General features: G+C 37.7%; 1 protein-coding gene across 2 annotated transcripts in view; it reads left to right on the top strand.

Moving 5' to 3' along the window:
• Nucleotides 1-14,399, top strand: part of LOC139765045 (kielin/chordin-like protein) — a 58,545-nt gene that overhangs the window by 31,989 nt on the left and 12,157 nt on the right. The window contains exons 25-35 of one of the 2 annotated variants that reach the window (XM_071692127.1): nt 263-478; nt 2,158-2,373; nt 4,056-4,271; nt 5,963-6,178; nt 7,853-8,068; nt 9,958-10,212; nt 11,262-11,459; nt 11,662-11,922; nt 12,945-13,208; nt 13,505-13,768; nt 14,196-14,240. In XM_071692127.1, the coding sequence (XP_071548228.1) occupies nt 263-478; nt 2,158-2,373; nt 4,056-4,271; nt 5,963-6,178; nt 7,853-8,068; nt 9,958-10,212; nt 11,262-11,459; nt 11,662-11,922; nt 12,945-13,208; nt 13,505-13,768; nt 14,196-14,240 (2,367 nt within the window). The remainder of the gene's footprint in view (nt 1-262; nt 479-2,157; nt 2,374-4,055; nt 4,272-5,962; nt 6,179-7,852; nt 8,069-9,957; nt 10,213-11,261; nt 11,460-11,661; nt 11,923-12,944; nt 13,209-13,504; nt 13,769-14,195; nt 14,241-14,399) is intronic. The other variant, XM_071692128.1, reaches the window with a different exon arrangement.

Below are 14,399 nucleotides of genomic sequence, written 5' to 3' on the forward strand. Positions count from 1 at the left end.
GGGCCATTGTACAACTAATTGCCTTTTCTTGAATATCAGAAGATAAATGAGAAGCCAAAGTATATCAGTTCAATCTATGCAACACCTATCTGTCTGGACGAGTTCCTTTCATAAAGCTGAAGCAGCACTTGGTACAGTTTTAGCCACTGTGTCGTTGGCTAAATCTCAACGACTACAATCCTTAACTGATTTATCACACGTAAGCAAAGAAGATCAGGTTAAAAGGAATAGATTTATTTCAATATTCATTTCCATTTGACAGCGTTCCTACCACGACCGAACTTCCTGAGTGTCTGGATACGAATGGCGGAAGCCACGCCCTGAATTCCACCTGGCAGACAGACCCCTGCACCACCTTCACCTGTACCGAGGACGGTGTCCAGGAGGAGGTGCAGGAGTGTGAATCCACCACTCTAATGGATCAGACCTGCCAACCAGTCTACACTGAGGGAGAGTGTTGTCCACAGTGGAACTGTAGGTAGGGTTCTCAGACAACTGTTGCCATGGATGTCATCTAGTGTTTATACGACTCAAACTTAATTTCTTCTCTTACTCAGAAACACAAATTCTTAGTAAACAAATTCCATTTTCTAATAATGCACAGATATAATTTCTGGACTTACCATTCACATTTTCTCCAGTAATAGTTTTTTCATATATGTTCTTATTTACCAATCTATTCATAACGCACTTCCTATTTTCTTTTTCACTTGAATGATTGTATTCATCTTTCCTTCGTATATTTCACTCGCGATTCACTTTACACCCAGCTAGATGACTCGTTCCTCGTTATTTACTGTGCAGTTTGATCGCTTGATTAACTACAAAAGAGACTAATCTTTTCGTTGAGAAATATGGAAAATTCCTATATCATGAGAACAGTATTTCTCTATTTGATTATTGAAAGACAAAAGGTTAGAATATTTCTCTTTGCAAACATTGTTAAAAATAGCAAAATCACCGACTGCAGCTCCACCAGGGCAAGAAAGATATTGATTTTAATCGTTCTAAGTTTTCGATAATGCTATTTCCTTCCTAGAACTAAATCTCTGTCATGAATTTCATTACTAACCTAGATTTTCAAGACCATCTAGTTATCATAGATTGATAAGGTGTTTTATTATTCATCTATGATCCATCATACAACTTCTAATAAAAACGAGTTCCAGAGTGGAGGGTTCTATATATCATGAAGGACTTGTGTTTAGTGACTAAATATATATCTTTCTTTTTTTCCTCAGCCAACTGTTCACGACTGTCGATGTTATCATGTTAGATATATTATAGAGCACCTCCACGGAATTCACCTGAAGGGTCACTACATAAGATTGAGGGAAATGTCTTGATGTTGTGTGTCAGCTTCTGATCTCACCATTATTCTTCATCCGTTGCTCCAGTTGACGGCAAACAGATCAGGCAACAAACGATATGTTTAATTCGTAAACAGTGAAGCACGTTTAGATAATTCGACGATACAAATAGGATGAATTGATAAACGTTTATGTTCAGCTAGCTAATCCAAATTACATTTCCTTAATTTTTTATGTCTACTTCAGATTTTGTTCACTGCAGCTCATACCACTTACAGATGAATGATTGTATATTCATATCTTTATTTTCTGGGTCTGACCTTGTTCCAATTCACCCAAGTGGGAAGTCAAACTATAGTAAAATTGATTAGGCTATTATAGTGATCTATCTTTTCTCCTCAATTACTCAAGAATGTTTTTACTCTTAAATCTTTACAAAGAGGTCACGGATGAATATTACTGAAGAAATAATTGTTTGAAAACGATTATACTATTTTATCTCAGTCTTATAAATGATACTTTTCTTATGAGTCACGGTTCCTTGAATAAAGTAAACAGGAAATTGAAGGATTGGGCACTGATATGGGCCATTGTACAACCAATTGTCTTTTCTTAGATATCAGATGGTAAATGAGAAGCCAAAGTATATCAGTTCAGTCATTGCAACACCCATCTGTCTGGAGGAGTTCCCTTCATAAAGCTCAAGCAGCACTTGGTACAGTTTTAGCCACTGTGTCGTTGGCTAAATCTCAACGACTACAACACTTAACTGATTTAACACAGGTAAGCAAAGAAGATCAGGTTAAAAGGAATAGATTTCATTTCAATATTCATTTCCTTTTGACAGCGTTCCTACCACGACCGAACTTCCTGAGTGTCTGGATACGATTGGCGGAAGCCACGCCCTGAATTCCACCTGGCAGACGGACCCCTGCACCACCTTCACCTGTACAGAGGACGGTGTCCAGGAGGAGGTGCAGGAGTGTGAATCCACCACTCTAATGGATCAGACCTGCCAACCAGTCTACACTGAGGGAGAGTGTTGTCCACAGTGGAACTGTAGGTAGGGTTTTCAGACAACTGTTGCCATGGATGTCATCTAGTGTCTACACGACTTAAACTTAATTCTTCTCTTACTCAGAAACACAAATTCCTAGTAAACGAATTCCTTTTTCTAGTAATGCACAGATATAATTTCTGGACTTACTATTCACATTTTCTCCAGTAATAGTTTTTTCATATCTCTTCTTATTTACCAATCTATTCATAACGCAATTTTATTTTCTTTGTCACTTGAATGATTGTATTCATCTTTCCTTCGTATATTTCACTCGCGATTCACTTTACATCCAGCTAGATGACTCGTTCCTCGTTATTTACTGTGCAGTTTGATCGTTTAATTAAATTGCAAAAGAGACTAATATTTTCATTGAGAAATATGGAAAATTCCTATATCATGAGAACAGTGGTTCTCTATTTGATTATTGAAAGACAAGAGGTTAGAATGTTTCTCTTTACAAACATTGTTAACAATAGCACCACCACCGATTGCAGTTCCACCAGGGCAAGAAACATATTGATTATAATCTTTCTAAGTTTTCGATAATGTTATTTCCTTCCTGTAACTAAATCTGTCATGAATTTCATTATTAACCTAGATTTTCAAGACCATCTAGTTATCATAAATTGATAAGGTGGTTTATTATTTATCTATGATCCATCATACAACTTACAATGAATACATGGGTACCAGAGTGGAGGTTACCATATATCATGAAGGAGTTGTGTTTAGTGACTTAATATATATTTTTCTTTTTTCCTGAACCAACTGTTCACGACTGTCGATGGTATCACGTACGATATATTATAGACCACCTCCAAGGAATTCAGCTGAAGGGTCACTACATAAGATTGAGGGAAATTTGTTGATGTTGTGTGTCAGCTTCTGATCTCACCATTATTCTTCATCCGTTGCTCTAGTTGTCGTCAACCAGATCAGACAACAAATCATATGTTCAATTCGTAAACAGCGAAATGCGTTTAGATAATGCGAGGATGCAAATAGGATGAATTTGGTGAACGATTATGTTCAAGTAACTTATCCAAATTACATTTCCTTAATCTTTTATATATACTTCAGATTTTGCTCACTGCTGCTCATACCACTTACAGATGAATGATTGTATATTCATATCTTTATATTTACTTTCTGGTCTGACATTGTTCCTAACACCCAAGTGGGAAGTCAATCTGTAGTGAAATCGATTAGGCTATTTTAGTGATCTTTTTTCCTCAATTACTCAAGAATGTTTTTACTCTTAAAACTTTACAATGAGGTCACGGATGAATATTATTGAAGAAATAATTATTTGTTTGAAAATGATTATACTATTCTGTTTCAGTCTTATAAATGATACTTTTCTTATGAGTCATGGTTCCTTGAATAAAGTAAACAGGAAATTGAAGGATTGGGCACTGCTAAGGGCCATTGTAAAACCAATTGTCTTTTCTTAGATATCAGATGATAAATACGAAGCCAAAGTATGTCAGTTCAGTCATTGCAACAACCATCCGTCTGCACGAGTTCCCCTTATGAAGCTGAAGCAGCACTTGGTACAGTTTTAGCCACTGTGTCTTTGGCTGAATCTCAACGACTACAATACTTAACTGATTTATCACACGTAAGCAAAGAAGATCAGGCTAAAAGGAATAGATTTCATTTCAATATTCATTTCCATTTGACAGCGTTCCTACCACGACCGAACTTCCTGAGTGTCTGGATACGAATGGCGGAAGCCACGCCCTTAATTCTACCTGGCAGACGGACCCCTGTACCACCTTCACCTGTACAGAGGACGGTGTCCAGGAGGAGGTGCAGGAGTGTGAATCCACCACTCTAATGGATCAGACCTGCCAACCAGTCTACACTGAGGGAGAGTGTTGTCCACAGTGGAACTGTAGGTAGGGTTCTCACACAACTGTTGCCATGGATGTCATCTAGTGTTTATACGACTTAAACTTAATTTCTTCTCTTACTCAGAAAAAAAAATTCTTAGTAAACAAATTCCATTTTCTAGTAATGCACATATATAATTTCTGGACTTACCATTCACATTTTCTCCAGTAATAGTTTTTTCATATCTCTTCTTATTTACCAATCTATTCATAACGCACTTTTTATTTTCTTTTTCACTTGAATGATTGTATTCATCTTTCCTTCGTATATTTCACTCGCGATTCACTTTACACCCAGCTAGATGACTCGTTCCTCGTTATATACTGTGCAGTTTGATCGCTTGATTAACTACAAAAGAGACTAATCTTTTCGTTGAGAAATATGGAAAATTCCTATATCATGAGAACAGTATTTCTCTATTTGATTATTGAAAGACAAAAGGTTAGAATATTTCTCTTTGCAAACATTGTTAAAAATAGCAACACCACCGACTGCAGCTCCACCAGGGCAAGAAAGATATTGATTATAATCTTTCTAAGTTTTCGATAATGCTATTTCCTTCCTAGAACTAAATCTCTGTCATGAATTTCATTACTAACCTAGATTTTCAAGACCATCTAGTTATCATAAATTGATAAGGTGTTTTATTATTTATCTATGATCCATCATACAACTTCTAATAAAAACATGAGTTCCAGAGTGGAGGGTTCTATATATCACGAAGGACTTTTGTTTAGTGACTTAATATATATATATATCTTTCTTTTTTCCTGAGCCAACTGTTCACGACTGTCGATGTTATCATGTTAGATATATTATAGAGCACCTCCACGGAATTCAGCTGAAGGGTCACTACATAAGATTGAGGGAAATGTCTTGATGTTGTGTGTCAGCTTCTGATCTCACCATTATTCTTCATCCGTTGCTCCAGTTGACGGCAAACAGATCAGGCAGCAAACGATATGTTTAATTCGTAAACAGTGAAGCACTTTTAGATAATGCGACGATGCAAGTAGAATGAATTTGATAAACGATTATGTTCAGGTAACTTATCCAAATTACATTTCCTTAATCTTTTATATCTACTTCAGACTTTGCTCACTGCTGCTCATACCATTTACAGATGAATAATTGTATATTCATATCTTTATATTTACTTTCTGGTTCTGACTTTGTTCCTAACACCCAAGTGGGAAGTCAATCTATAGTGAAATTGATTAGGCTATTTTAGTGATCTATCTTTTCTCCTCAATTACTCAAGAATGTTTTTACTCTTAAAACTTTACAATGAGGTCACGGATGAATATTACCGAAGAAATAATTATTTGTTTGAAAACGATTATACTATTCTATTTCAGTCTTATAAATGATACTTTTCTTATGAGTCACTGTTCCTTGAATAAGGTAAACGGGAAATTGAAGGTTTGGGCACTGCTGAGGGACTTTGTACAACCAATCGTCTTAGATATCAGATGATAAATGAGAAGCCAAAGTATATCAGTTCAATCATTGCAACACCCATCTGTCTGGAGGAGTTCCCTTCGTAAACCTCAAGAAGCATTTGGTACAGTTTTAGCCACTGTGTCGTTGGCTAAATCTCAACGACTACAACACTTAACTGATTTATCACACGTAAGCAAAGAAGATCGGGTTAAAAGGAATAGATTTCATTTTAATATTCATTTCCTTTTGACAGCGTTCCTACCACGACCGAACTTCCTGAGTGTCTGGATACGAATGGCGGAAGCCACGCCCTGAATTCCACCTGGCAGACGGACCCCTGCACCACCTTCACCTGTACCGAGGACGGTGTCCAGAAGGAGGTGCAGGAGTGTGAATCCACTACTCTAATGGATCAGACCTGCCAACCGGTCTACACTGAGGGAGAGTGTTGTCCACAGTGGAACTGTAGGTAGGGTTTACAGACAACTGTTGCCATGGATGTTATCTAGTGTTTACACGACTTAAACTTAATCTCTTCTCTTTCTCAGAAACACAAATTCCTAGTAAACGAATCTCTTTTTCTAGTAATGCATAGATATAAATTCTGGACTTGCCATTCACATTTTCGCCAGTAATAGTTTTTCATATCTCTTCCTATTTACCAATCTATTCATAACGCACTTTTTATTTTCTTTTTCACTTGATCAATGTATTCATCTTCGTATATTTCACTCGCGATTCACTATACATCCAGCTAGATGACTCGTTCCTCGTTATTTACTGTGCAGTTTAATCGTTTAATTAACTACAAAAGAGACTAATCTTTTCGTTGAGAAATATGGAAAATTCCTATATCATGAGAACAGTGGTTCTCTATTTGATTATTTAAAGACAACAGGTTAGAATATTTCTCTTTACAAACATTGTTGATAATAGCACCACCACCGACTGCAGCTCCACCAGGGCAAGAAAGATATTGATTATAATCTTTCTAAGCTTTCGATAATGCTATTTCCTTCCTGTAACTAAATCTCTGTCATGAATTTCATTATTAACCTAGATTTTGAAGACCATCTAGTTACCATAAATTGATAAGGTGTTTTATTGCTTATCTATGATCCATCATACAACTTCCAATAAATACATGGGTACCAGAGTGGAGGGTTCTATATATCATGAAGGACTTGTGTTTAGTGACTTAATATATATATAACTTTCTTTTATTCCTGAGCCAACTGTTCACGAATGTCTATTTTATCATGTAAGATATAGAGCACCTCCACGGAATTCAGCTGAAGGGTCACTACATAAGATTGAGGGAAATGTCTTGATGTTGTGTGTCAGCTTCTGATCTCACCATTATTTTTCATCCGTTGATCCAGTTGACGGCAAACAGATCAGGCAACAAATGATATATTTAATTCGTAAACAGCGAAACACTTTTAGATAATGCGACGATGCAAGTAGGATGAATTTGATAAACGATTATGTTCAGGTAACTTATCCAAATTACATTTCCTTAATCTTTTATATCTACTTCAGATTTTGCTCACTGCTGCTCATACCACTTACAGATGAATGATTGTATATTCATATCTTTATATTTACTTTCTGGTTCTGACTTTGTTCCTAACACCCAAGTGGGAAGTCAATCTATAGTGAAATTGATTAGGCTATTTTAGTGATCTATCTTTTCTCCTCAATTACTCAAGAATGATTTTACTCTTAAAACTTTACAATGAGGTCAGGGATGAATATTACTGAAGAAATAATTATTTGCTTGAAAACGATTATACTATTCTATTTCAGTCTTATAAATGATACTTTTCTTATGAGTCACTGTTCCTTGAATAAGGTAAACGGGAAATTGAAGGTTTGGGCACTACTAAGGTACATTGTACAACCAATCGTCTTAGATATCAGATGATAAATGAGAAGCCAAAGTATATCAGTTCTATGTACCACCTATCTGTCTGGAGGAGTTCCCTTCATAAAGCTGAAGCAGCACTTGGTACAGTTTTAGCCACTGTGTCGTTGGCTAAATCTCAACGACTACAATCCTTAACTAACTTATCACACGTAAGCAAAGAAGATCAGGTTAAAAGGAATAGATTTCATTTCAATATTCATTTCCATTTGACAGCGTTCCTACCACGACCGAACTTCCTGAGTGTCTGGATACGAATGGCGGAAGCCACGCCCTGAATTCCACCTGGCAGACGGACCCCTGCACCACCTTCACCTGTACCGAGGACGGTGTCCTGGAGGAGGTGCAGGAGTGTGAATCCACCACTCTAATGGATCAGACCTGCCAACCAGTCTACACTGAGGGAGAGTGTTGTCCACAGTGGAACTGTAGGTAGGGTTCTCATACAACTGTTGCCATGGATGTCATCTAGTGTTTATACGACTTATACTTAATTTCTTCTCTTACTCAGAAACACAAATTCTTAGTAAACGAATTCCTTTTTCTAGTAATGCACAGATATAATCTCTGGACTTACCATTCACATTTTCTCCTGTAATAGTTTTTTCATATCTCTCCTTATTTACCAATCTATTCATAACGCACTTTTTATTTTCTTTGTCACTTGAATGATTGTATTCATCTTTCCATCGTATATTTCACTCGCGATTCCCTTTACACCCAGCTAGATGACTCGTTCCTCGTTATATACTGTGCAGTTTGATCGCTTGATTAACTACAAAAGAGACTAATCTTTTCGTTGAGAAATATGGAAAATTCCTATATCATGAGAACAGTGGTTCTCTATTTGATTATTTAAAGACAAAAGGTTAGAATATTTCTCTTTACAAACATTTTTACCAATAGCAACACCACCGACTGCAGCTCCACCAGGGCAAGAAAGACATTAATCATAAACTTTCTAAGTTTTTGATAATGCTATTTCCTTCCTGCAACTAAATCTTTGTCATGAATTTCATTATTAACTTAGATTTTCAAGACCATCTAGTAATTATAAATTGATAAGGTGTTTTATTATTTATCTTTGATTCATCATACAACTTCCAAAAAATACATGGGTACCAGAGTGGAGGGTTCTATATATCATGAAGGACTTGTGTTTAGTGACTTAATATATATATATATCTTTCTTTTTTTCTGAGCCAACTGTTCACGACTGTCGATGTTATCATGTAAGATATATTATAGAGCACCTCCACGGAATTCAGCTGAAGGGTCACTACATAAGAATGAGGGAAATGTCTTGATGTTGTGTGTCAGCTTCTGATCTCACCATTATTCTTCATCCGTTGCTCCAGTTGTCGGCAAACAGATCAGGCAACAAATGACATACTTAATTCGTAAACAGCGAAATACTTTTAGATAATACGACGATGCAAATAGGATGAATTTGATAAACGATTATGTTCAGCTAACTTATCCAAATTACATTTCCTTAATCTTTTATATCTACTTCAGAGTTTGCTCACTGCAGCTCATACTACTTACAGATGAATGATTGTATATTCATATCTTTATATTTACTTTCTGGTTCTGACTTTGTTCCTAACACCCAAGTGGGAAGTCAATCTATAGTGAAATTGATTAGGCTATTTTAGTGATCTATCTTTTCTCCTCAATTACTCAAGAATGTTTTTACTCTTAAATCTTTACAATGAGGTCATGGATGAATATTACTGCAGAAATAATTATTTGTTTGAAAACGATTATACTAATACTTATGCGTTACGGTTCCTTGAATAAGATAAACATGAGATTGAAGGTTTGGGCACTGCTAAGGGTCATTGTACAACCTGGGGATAGGGGAGAAAGAATACTTCCCACGTATTCCCTGCGTGTCGTAGAAGGCGACTAAAAGGGGAGGGAGCGGGGGGCTGGAAATCCTCCCCTCTCACTTTTTTTTTTTTTTTTTTTTTTTTTTTTTTTTTTTTTTTTTCCAAAAGAGGGAACAGAGAAGGGGCCCAGGTGAGGATATTCCCTCAAGGGCCTAGTCCTCTGTTCTCAACGCTACCTCGCTAATGCGGGAAATGGCGAATAGTATGAAAGAAAGAGAAGCCAAAGTATATCACTACAGTCATTGCACCACCCATCTGTCTGGACGAGTTCCCTTCATAAAGCTGAAGCAGCACTTGGTACAGTTTTAGCCACTGTGTCGTTCGCTAAATCTCAACGGCTACAATACTTAACTGATTTATCACACGTAAATAAAGATGATCAGGTTAAAAGAAATTTTCATTTCAATATTCATTTCCATTTGACAGCGTTCCTACCACAACCGAACTTCCTGAGCGCGAAGACCTCACAACAACAGAACCACCGGTTACTGAGTGTCTGGATACGAATGGTGGAAGCCACGCCCTAAATTCCACCTGGCAGACGGACCCCTGCACCAACTTCACCTGTACTAATTACGGTATCGTGGAGGAGGTGCAGGAGTGCAAATCCACTTCTCCAAAGAACCCGAGCTGCCGACTGGTCCACCCTGAGGGAGAATGTTGTCCACAGTGGGACTGTAGGTAGGTTTCTCACAGACTTGTGGCCATGGATGTTGTCCATAGTTTTCCCAACTTCAACGTTGCTCTCTTCTTCGTACACATAAGATTTTAGCAGACGATTCTCTTTTTCCATCAATCGATTTTCTGATCATCAATATTTCTTTCTCATTTATAGTTTCTCTCTTACTGTTTTATGTTTCACTTCTTAACTCTCTTCTCATAATTCACTTATTCTTTTTGTATTTCGCTTCGATGCCCTTCATACTTTCTTTTTTCTTTATTACTAGCATGATTCCCCTTTACATCAAGTCATATGGTTCATTCCTCGTTATTTACTGTGCAGTTTGATCTACTGCAAGAATATATTAACAATCTAACTGAGGCTTTTATGAATCACTTTAATGGGAGAACAGTGATTCTCAGTTTACACTTGTTTAAAGGCCAAAAGGTAATTTGTCCCGCCAAGGGTAAGGTCAAAACTTATCTGTCCAAGGTTCTGATCATTTCATTTCCTCCCACTGCTCCATACACAAACTCATGAAACAAAACTAAATTTTCACGACTGTCCAGTTATCATAAGCTAAGTGGTGTATTACCATTTATATGCGAGTCATTCTACATTTTCCAATGTAAATATGGATATCAGTGTGAATGGTTCTGGTAAGCTTGAAAGAGTTTTTTTTTAGTAATTTGATATAAGTCTGTCTTCTTTGTATAATATATTTCATACTTTTGTCTCTGCTTACCATCCTACTTATACATAAATCATATTGGTAAAGCTTCAGCTTATTTGTTCGCTACATAGCAATACAAGTTTCGTAATAATGCACAAGGACAACGTCATCAATGATGATATTAACACACTAACAATGAATTGAATGATGATACCGCATCTAATTGACTTCCTCTGCATAATCAATTTATATAAATATGATCCATTTCTAATGATAAAGTTTATTCAAGCAGAATCGATACTTCATCTTTCATAGCTACCATTGAGACTTTTTGAATATCAAATACAGTCACTGAAAATTCTTCCACTTATCATACCAAAACTTACTGGTTCCCAGTCGCTGTCTGGACTCAGGAGGAGAATTTCGCGAGCACAAAGAGGTCTGGCGGAATCCAGAGGACCCCTGTATCTTGTGCACGTGCCATTCCGGCCCTGGGATCATCTGTGTACACGAGCAATGTCCTCCACCGCCACCCTGGCCGTGTTATCCACACACCCTCCCTGGCCAGTGCTGCCCCAACCACTGCAAACCACCGTTAGTTCCTTTGCAAAACATCTGTTGTGATTACCCTTTAAATAATGGGGTGCTTCCCAAACTAGTAGGGTCCACGGACCACCAGTTAGGGCGTGAAGCCTCATTAGAGAGTGCGTGAGATACGTTCCAGGGAGGAACACGAATAATGCCATTGGGATTCAGGTAGAAAAGGAGGAAATTTACATTTTTTCCTCTTTGACAGTGTCAATACCACGACCGAACGTCCACAGCGTAAGGGTCTCCGGCCGACACGAAAACCAATAGCTGACAAGTGTCTGGATACGAACGGTAGAAGTCACGCCTTGAATTCCACCTGGCAGACGGACCCCTGCACCACCTTCACTTGTACCAAGGACGGTGTCGTGAAGGAGGTGCAGGAGTGTGTGTCTGGTACTACTACCATGAACCAGAGCTGCCAACTGATCTCTTCCGAGGACGAGTGTTGTGAACGCTGGGACTGTGGGTAGGTTTCGTGTGGCCATGTACGTCATCTTCCAACTTATCTTTAAAGTCTTTTAAAATTCACTAACAAATACATGGTTTTAGTTAGAAAATCCCTATATCTATAATCTATTCACACCGTATAATGACCTAATATCACGGTGGATCTCATTGATATTTTCTTTTTATATTTCATTTCTTATTTCGCTTTCTTCTTGTACCTTACTTTCTTTATCTATGTGAATTTCAGAGGTTCTATATCAACTTAACTTTCATTTTTTTAAATATATTCACGATTCACTTCACATCCGGTTATACGTTTCATTTTTCCCTTGTATTCCTTTGTATTCTTCATTATTTACTCTGCTGTTTGATCTACTGCGAAAAGATCCCTTGAAAATTTATTAAGCTCAGCCAGCTTGAACTTTCTCTAAATTTTCATTTCTAATTAAATCTATATATATATATATATATATATATATATATATATATATATATATATATATATATATATATATTGTACACTTTTGCATTGGTTTTGTCTCGATCGTCCCAGTTAGGTAAATGACTTTAATTTCATTTAGTCTGTACTGAAAGTTCTCGCGTTATTTTCGTCATCGATTATTTTTTCCTTGGATTTATTAATTCTTTTGAAATTTGACGACAATGATGATGTTGATCGAAGAAAACAATGACCTTATATAAAACAATATTTTTCTTATGGGTCACAATGCTTTAAATAAAATAAACGAGCGAATGAAGGATTAGGTACTTGTTACAATACGTTACAGAACCAGTCATCTTCCTTCAAGCATCTGATGGCAAATAAGAAGCTGAACTACATCGATATAGCCATAGCCTCATCCACTTGTCTGGACGAGTTCGATTTAAGAAACTGAAATTGTACGATACAGTTGTGACCACTGTGTCGTTTGATAAATTCCAACGAAGATTTCAATGCATAGATCATTTATCATGCGTAAAGCAGACGACCTCGGGTGAATTGGAATATATTTCGTTTCCTTCTTCATTTCCGTTTGGCAGTTTCGCTACCACGACCGAACTTCCGGAGCGGGAGGACCTCCGCACGACGACAGAAGCGACGCACGCTGAGTTAGAGTGCCCGGATACCGAACACAGCGACCAAGACCTGATTTCCACCTGGCAGGATGACCCCTGCACCACCTTCACCTGCACCAAGTACGGCATCGTGAAGGAAGTGAAGGCGTGTGTGTCCTCATTCCCTGTCAATCCGAGCTGCCAACTTATCTTTCCAGAGGACGAATGTTGTCCCTACTGGAACTGCAGGTTGGTTTACCCAGACATCCGCAACCATGGATGTCATCCAGTGCCTTTCTGACTTATCTTTAACTTGCTTTCTTGTTCAGTAACACAAGGGTTTTAGTTTGGGCTCAGGAGGTGAACTTCTCTAAGACTACAAGGTCTAGCGGGATCCAGAGAACCCCTGTATCCTGTGTACGTGTCAATACTACCATGGGATCATCTGTGTGAGATACAATTCCAGAAGCATAACACATTTTGCCATTTGGGCATCAGGTAAAGAGGGAAAAAAATCAATATTACTGTTTATTTCTACTTGACAGCGACTCTGGCACTACTGAATATCCAGAGCTCAATCATCTTAGCACGACAACTGAACTGACCGTTGCTGAAACACAGTGTCTGGATATGAACGGTGGAAGCCACGTCTTGAATTCCAGCTGGCAGACGGACCCATGCACCACCTTCACCTGTACTAAGGATGGTATCATGAAGGAGGTGCAGGAGTGCGTGTCTGCTCTTCCCATAGATCCAAGCTGTCGACAGGTCTATCCTGAGGTGGAGTGTTGTCCACAGTGGGACTGTGGGTAAGGTTTTGACATACCAGTAGCCATGAATGTCATCCAAGGTTTTTTTTCGACATATCTTTAATGCCTTTTCCTTACTCATAAACACAAGGTTCCGGTGAACGAATGCCTTTTTACCCAGCAATGCAATGATTGCTTATTGAATTACCATTATAGTTTAGCTCTGTCATTTTCTCCTTAATGTTTTGTATCTCACGTCTGATTTAGAACTTCTTATATCTTACTTTCTGTTTTGTACCTCAATGATTCTATACTTATTTCTACTTTGTTTCAGTCAATCATGATTCACTTCACATCAAGGTAGGTGATTCATTTTTCGTGATTCACTGTGCAGTTTGATCTACCACAAAGAAGGCAGTCACAATTGAGTGCTTCACCTCCTCACATTGCTTCAAGACCAAAAGTTAACCTAATTCCCTATTTACAGAAATTTGTCAACATCATCATCACCGCTGACCACAACACCGCAAGGGTAAGATACTGGTCATCTGTTTAAGCTTCTGATAACATTATCTACATCCCACAAGTCTACATAGAGAAATCCACGACAGAACTGAATTATCTTGACCATCCAGTAAACGTAACACTGTGTCTCGTTTATGAGTGCGTCAGATGAGATGTATCAGATAAA

The sequence above is a fragment of the Panulirus ornatus genome, chromosome 52 (genome assembly GCF_036320965.1).
Source record: "Panulirus ornatus isolate Po-2019 chromosome 52, ASM3632096v1, whole genome shotgun sequence".
NCBI lineage: Eukaryota > Metazoa > Arthropoda > Malacostraca > Decapoda > Palinuridae > Panulirus > Panulirus ornatus.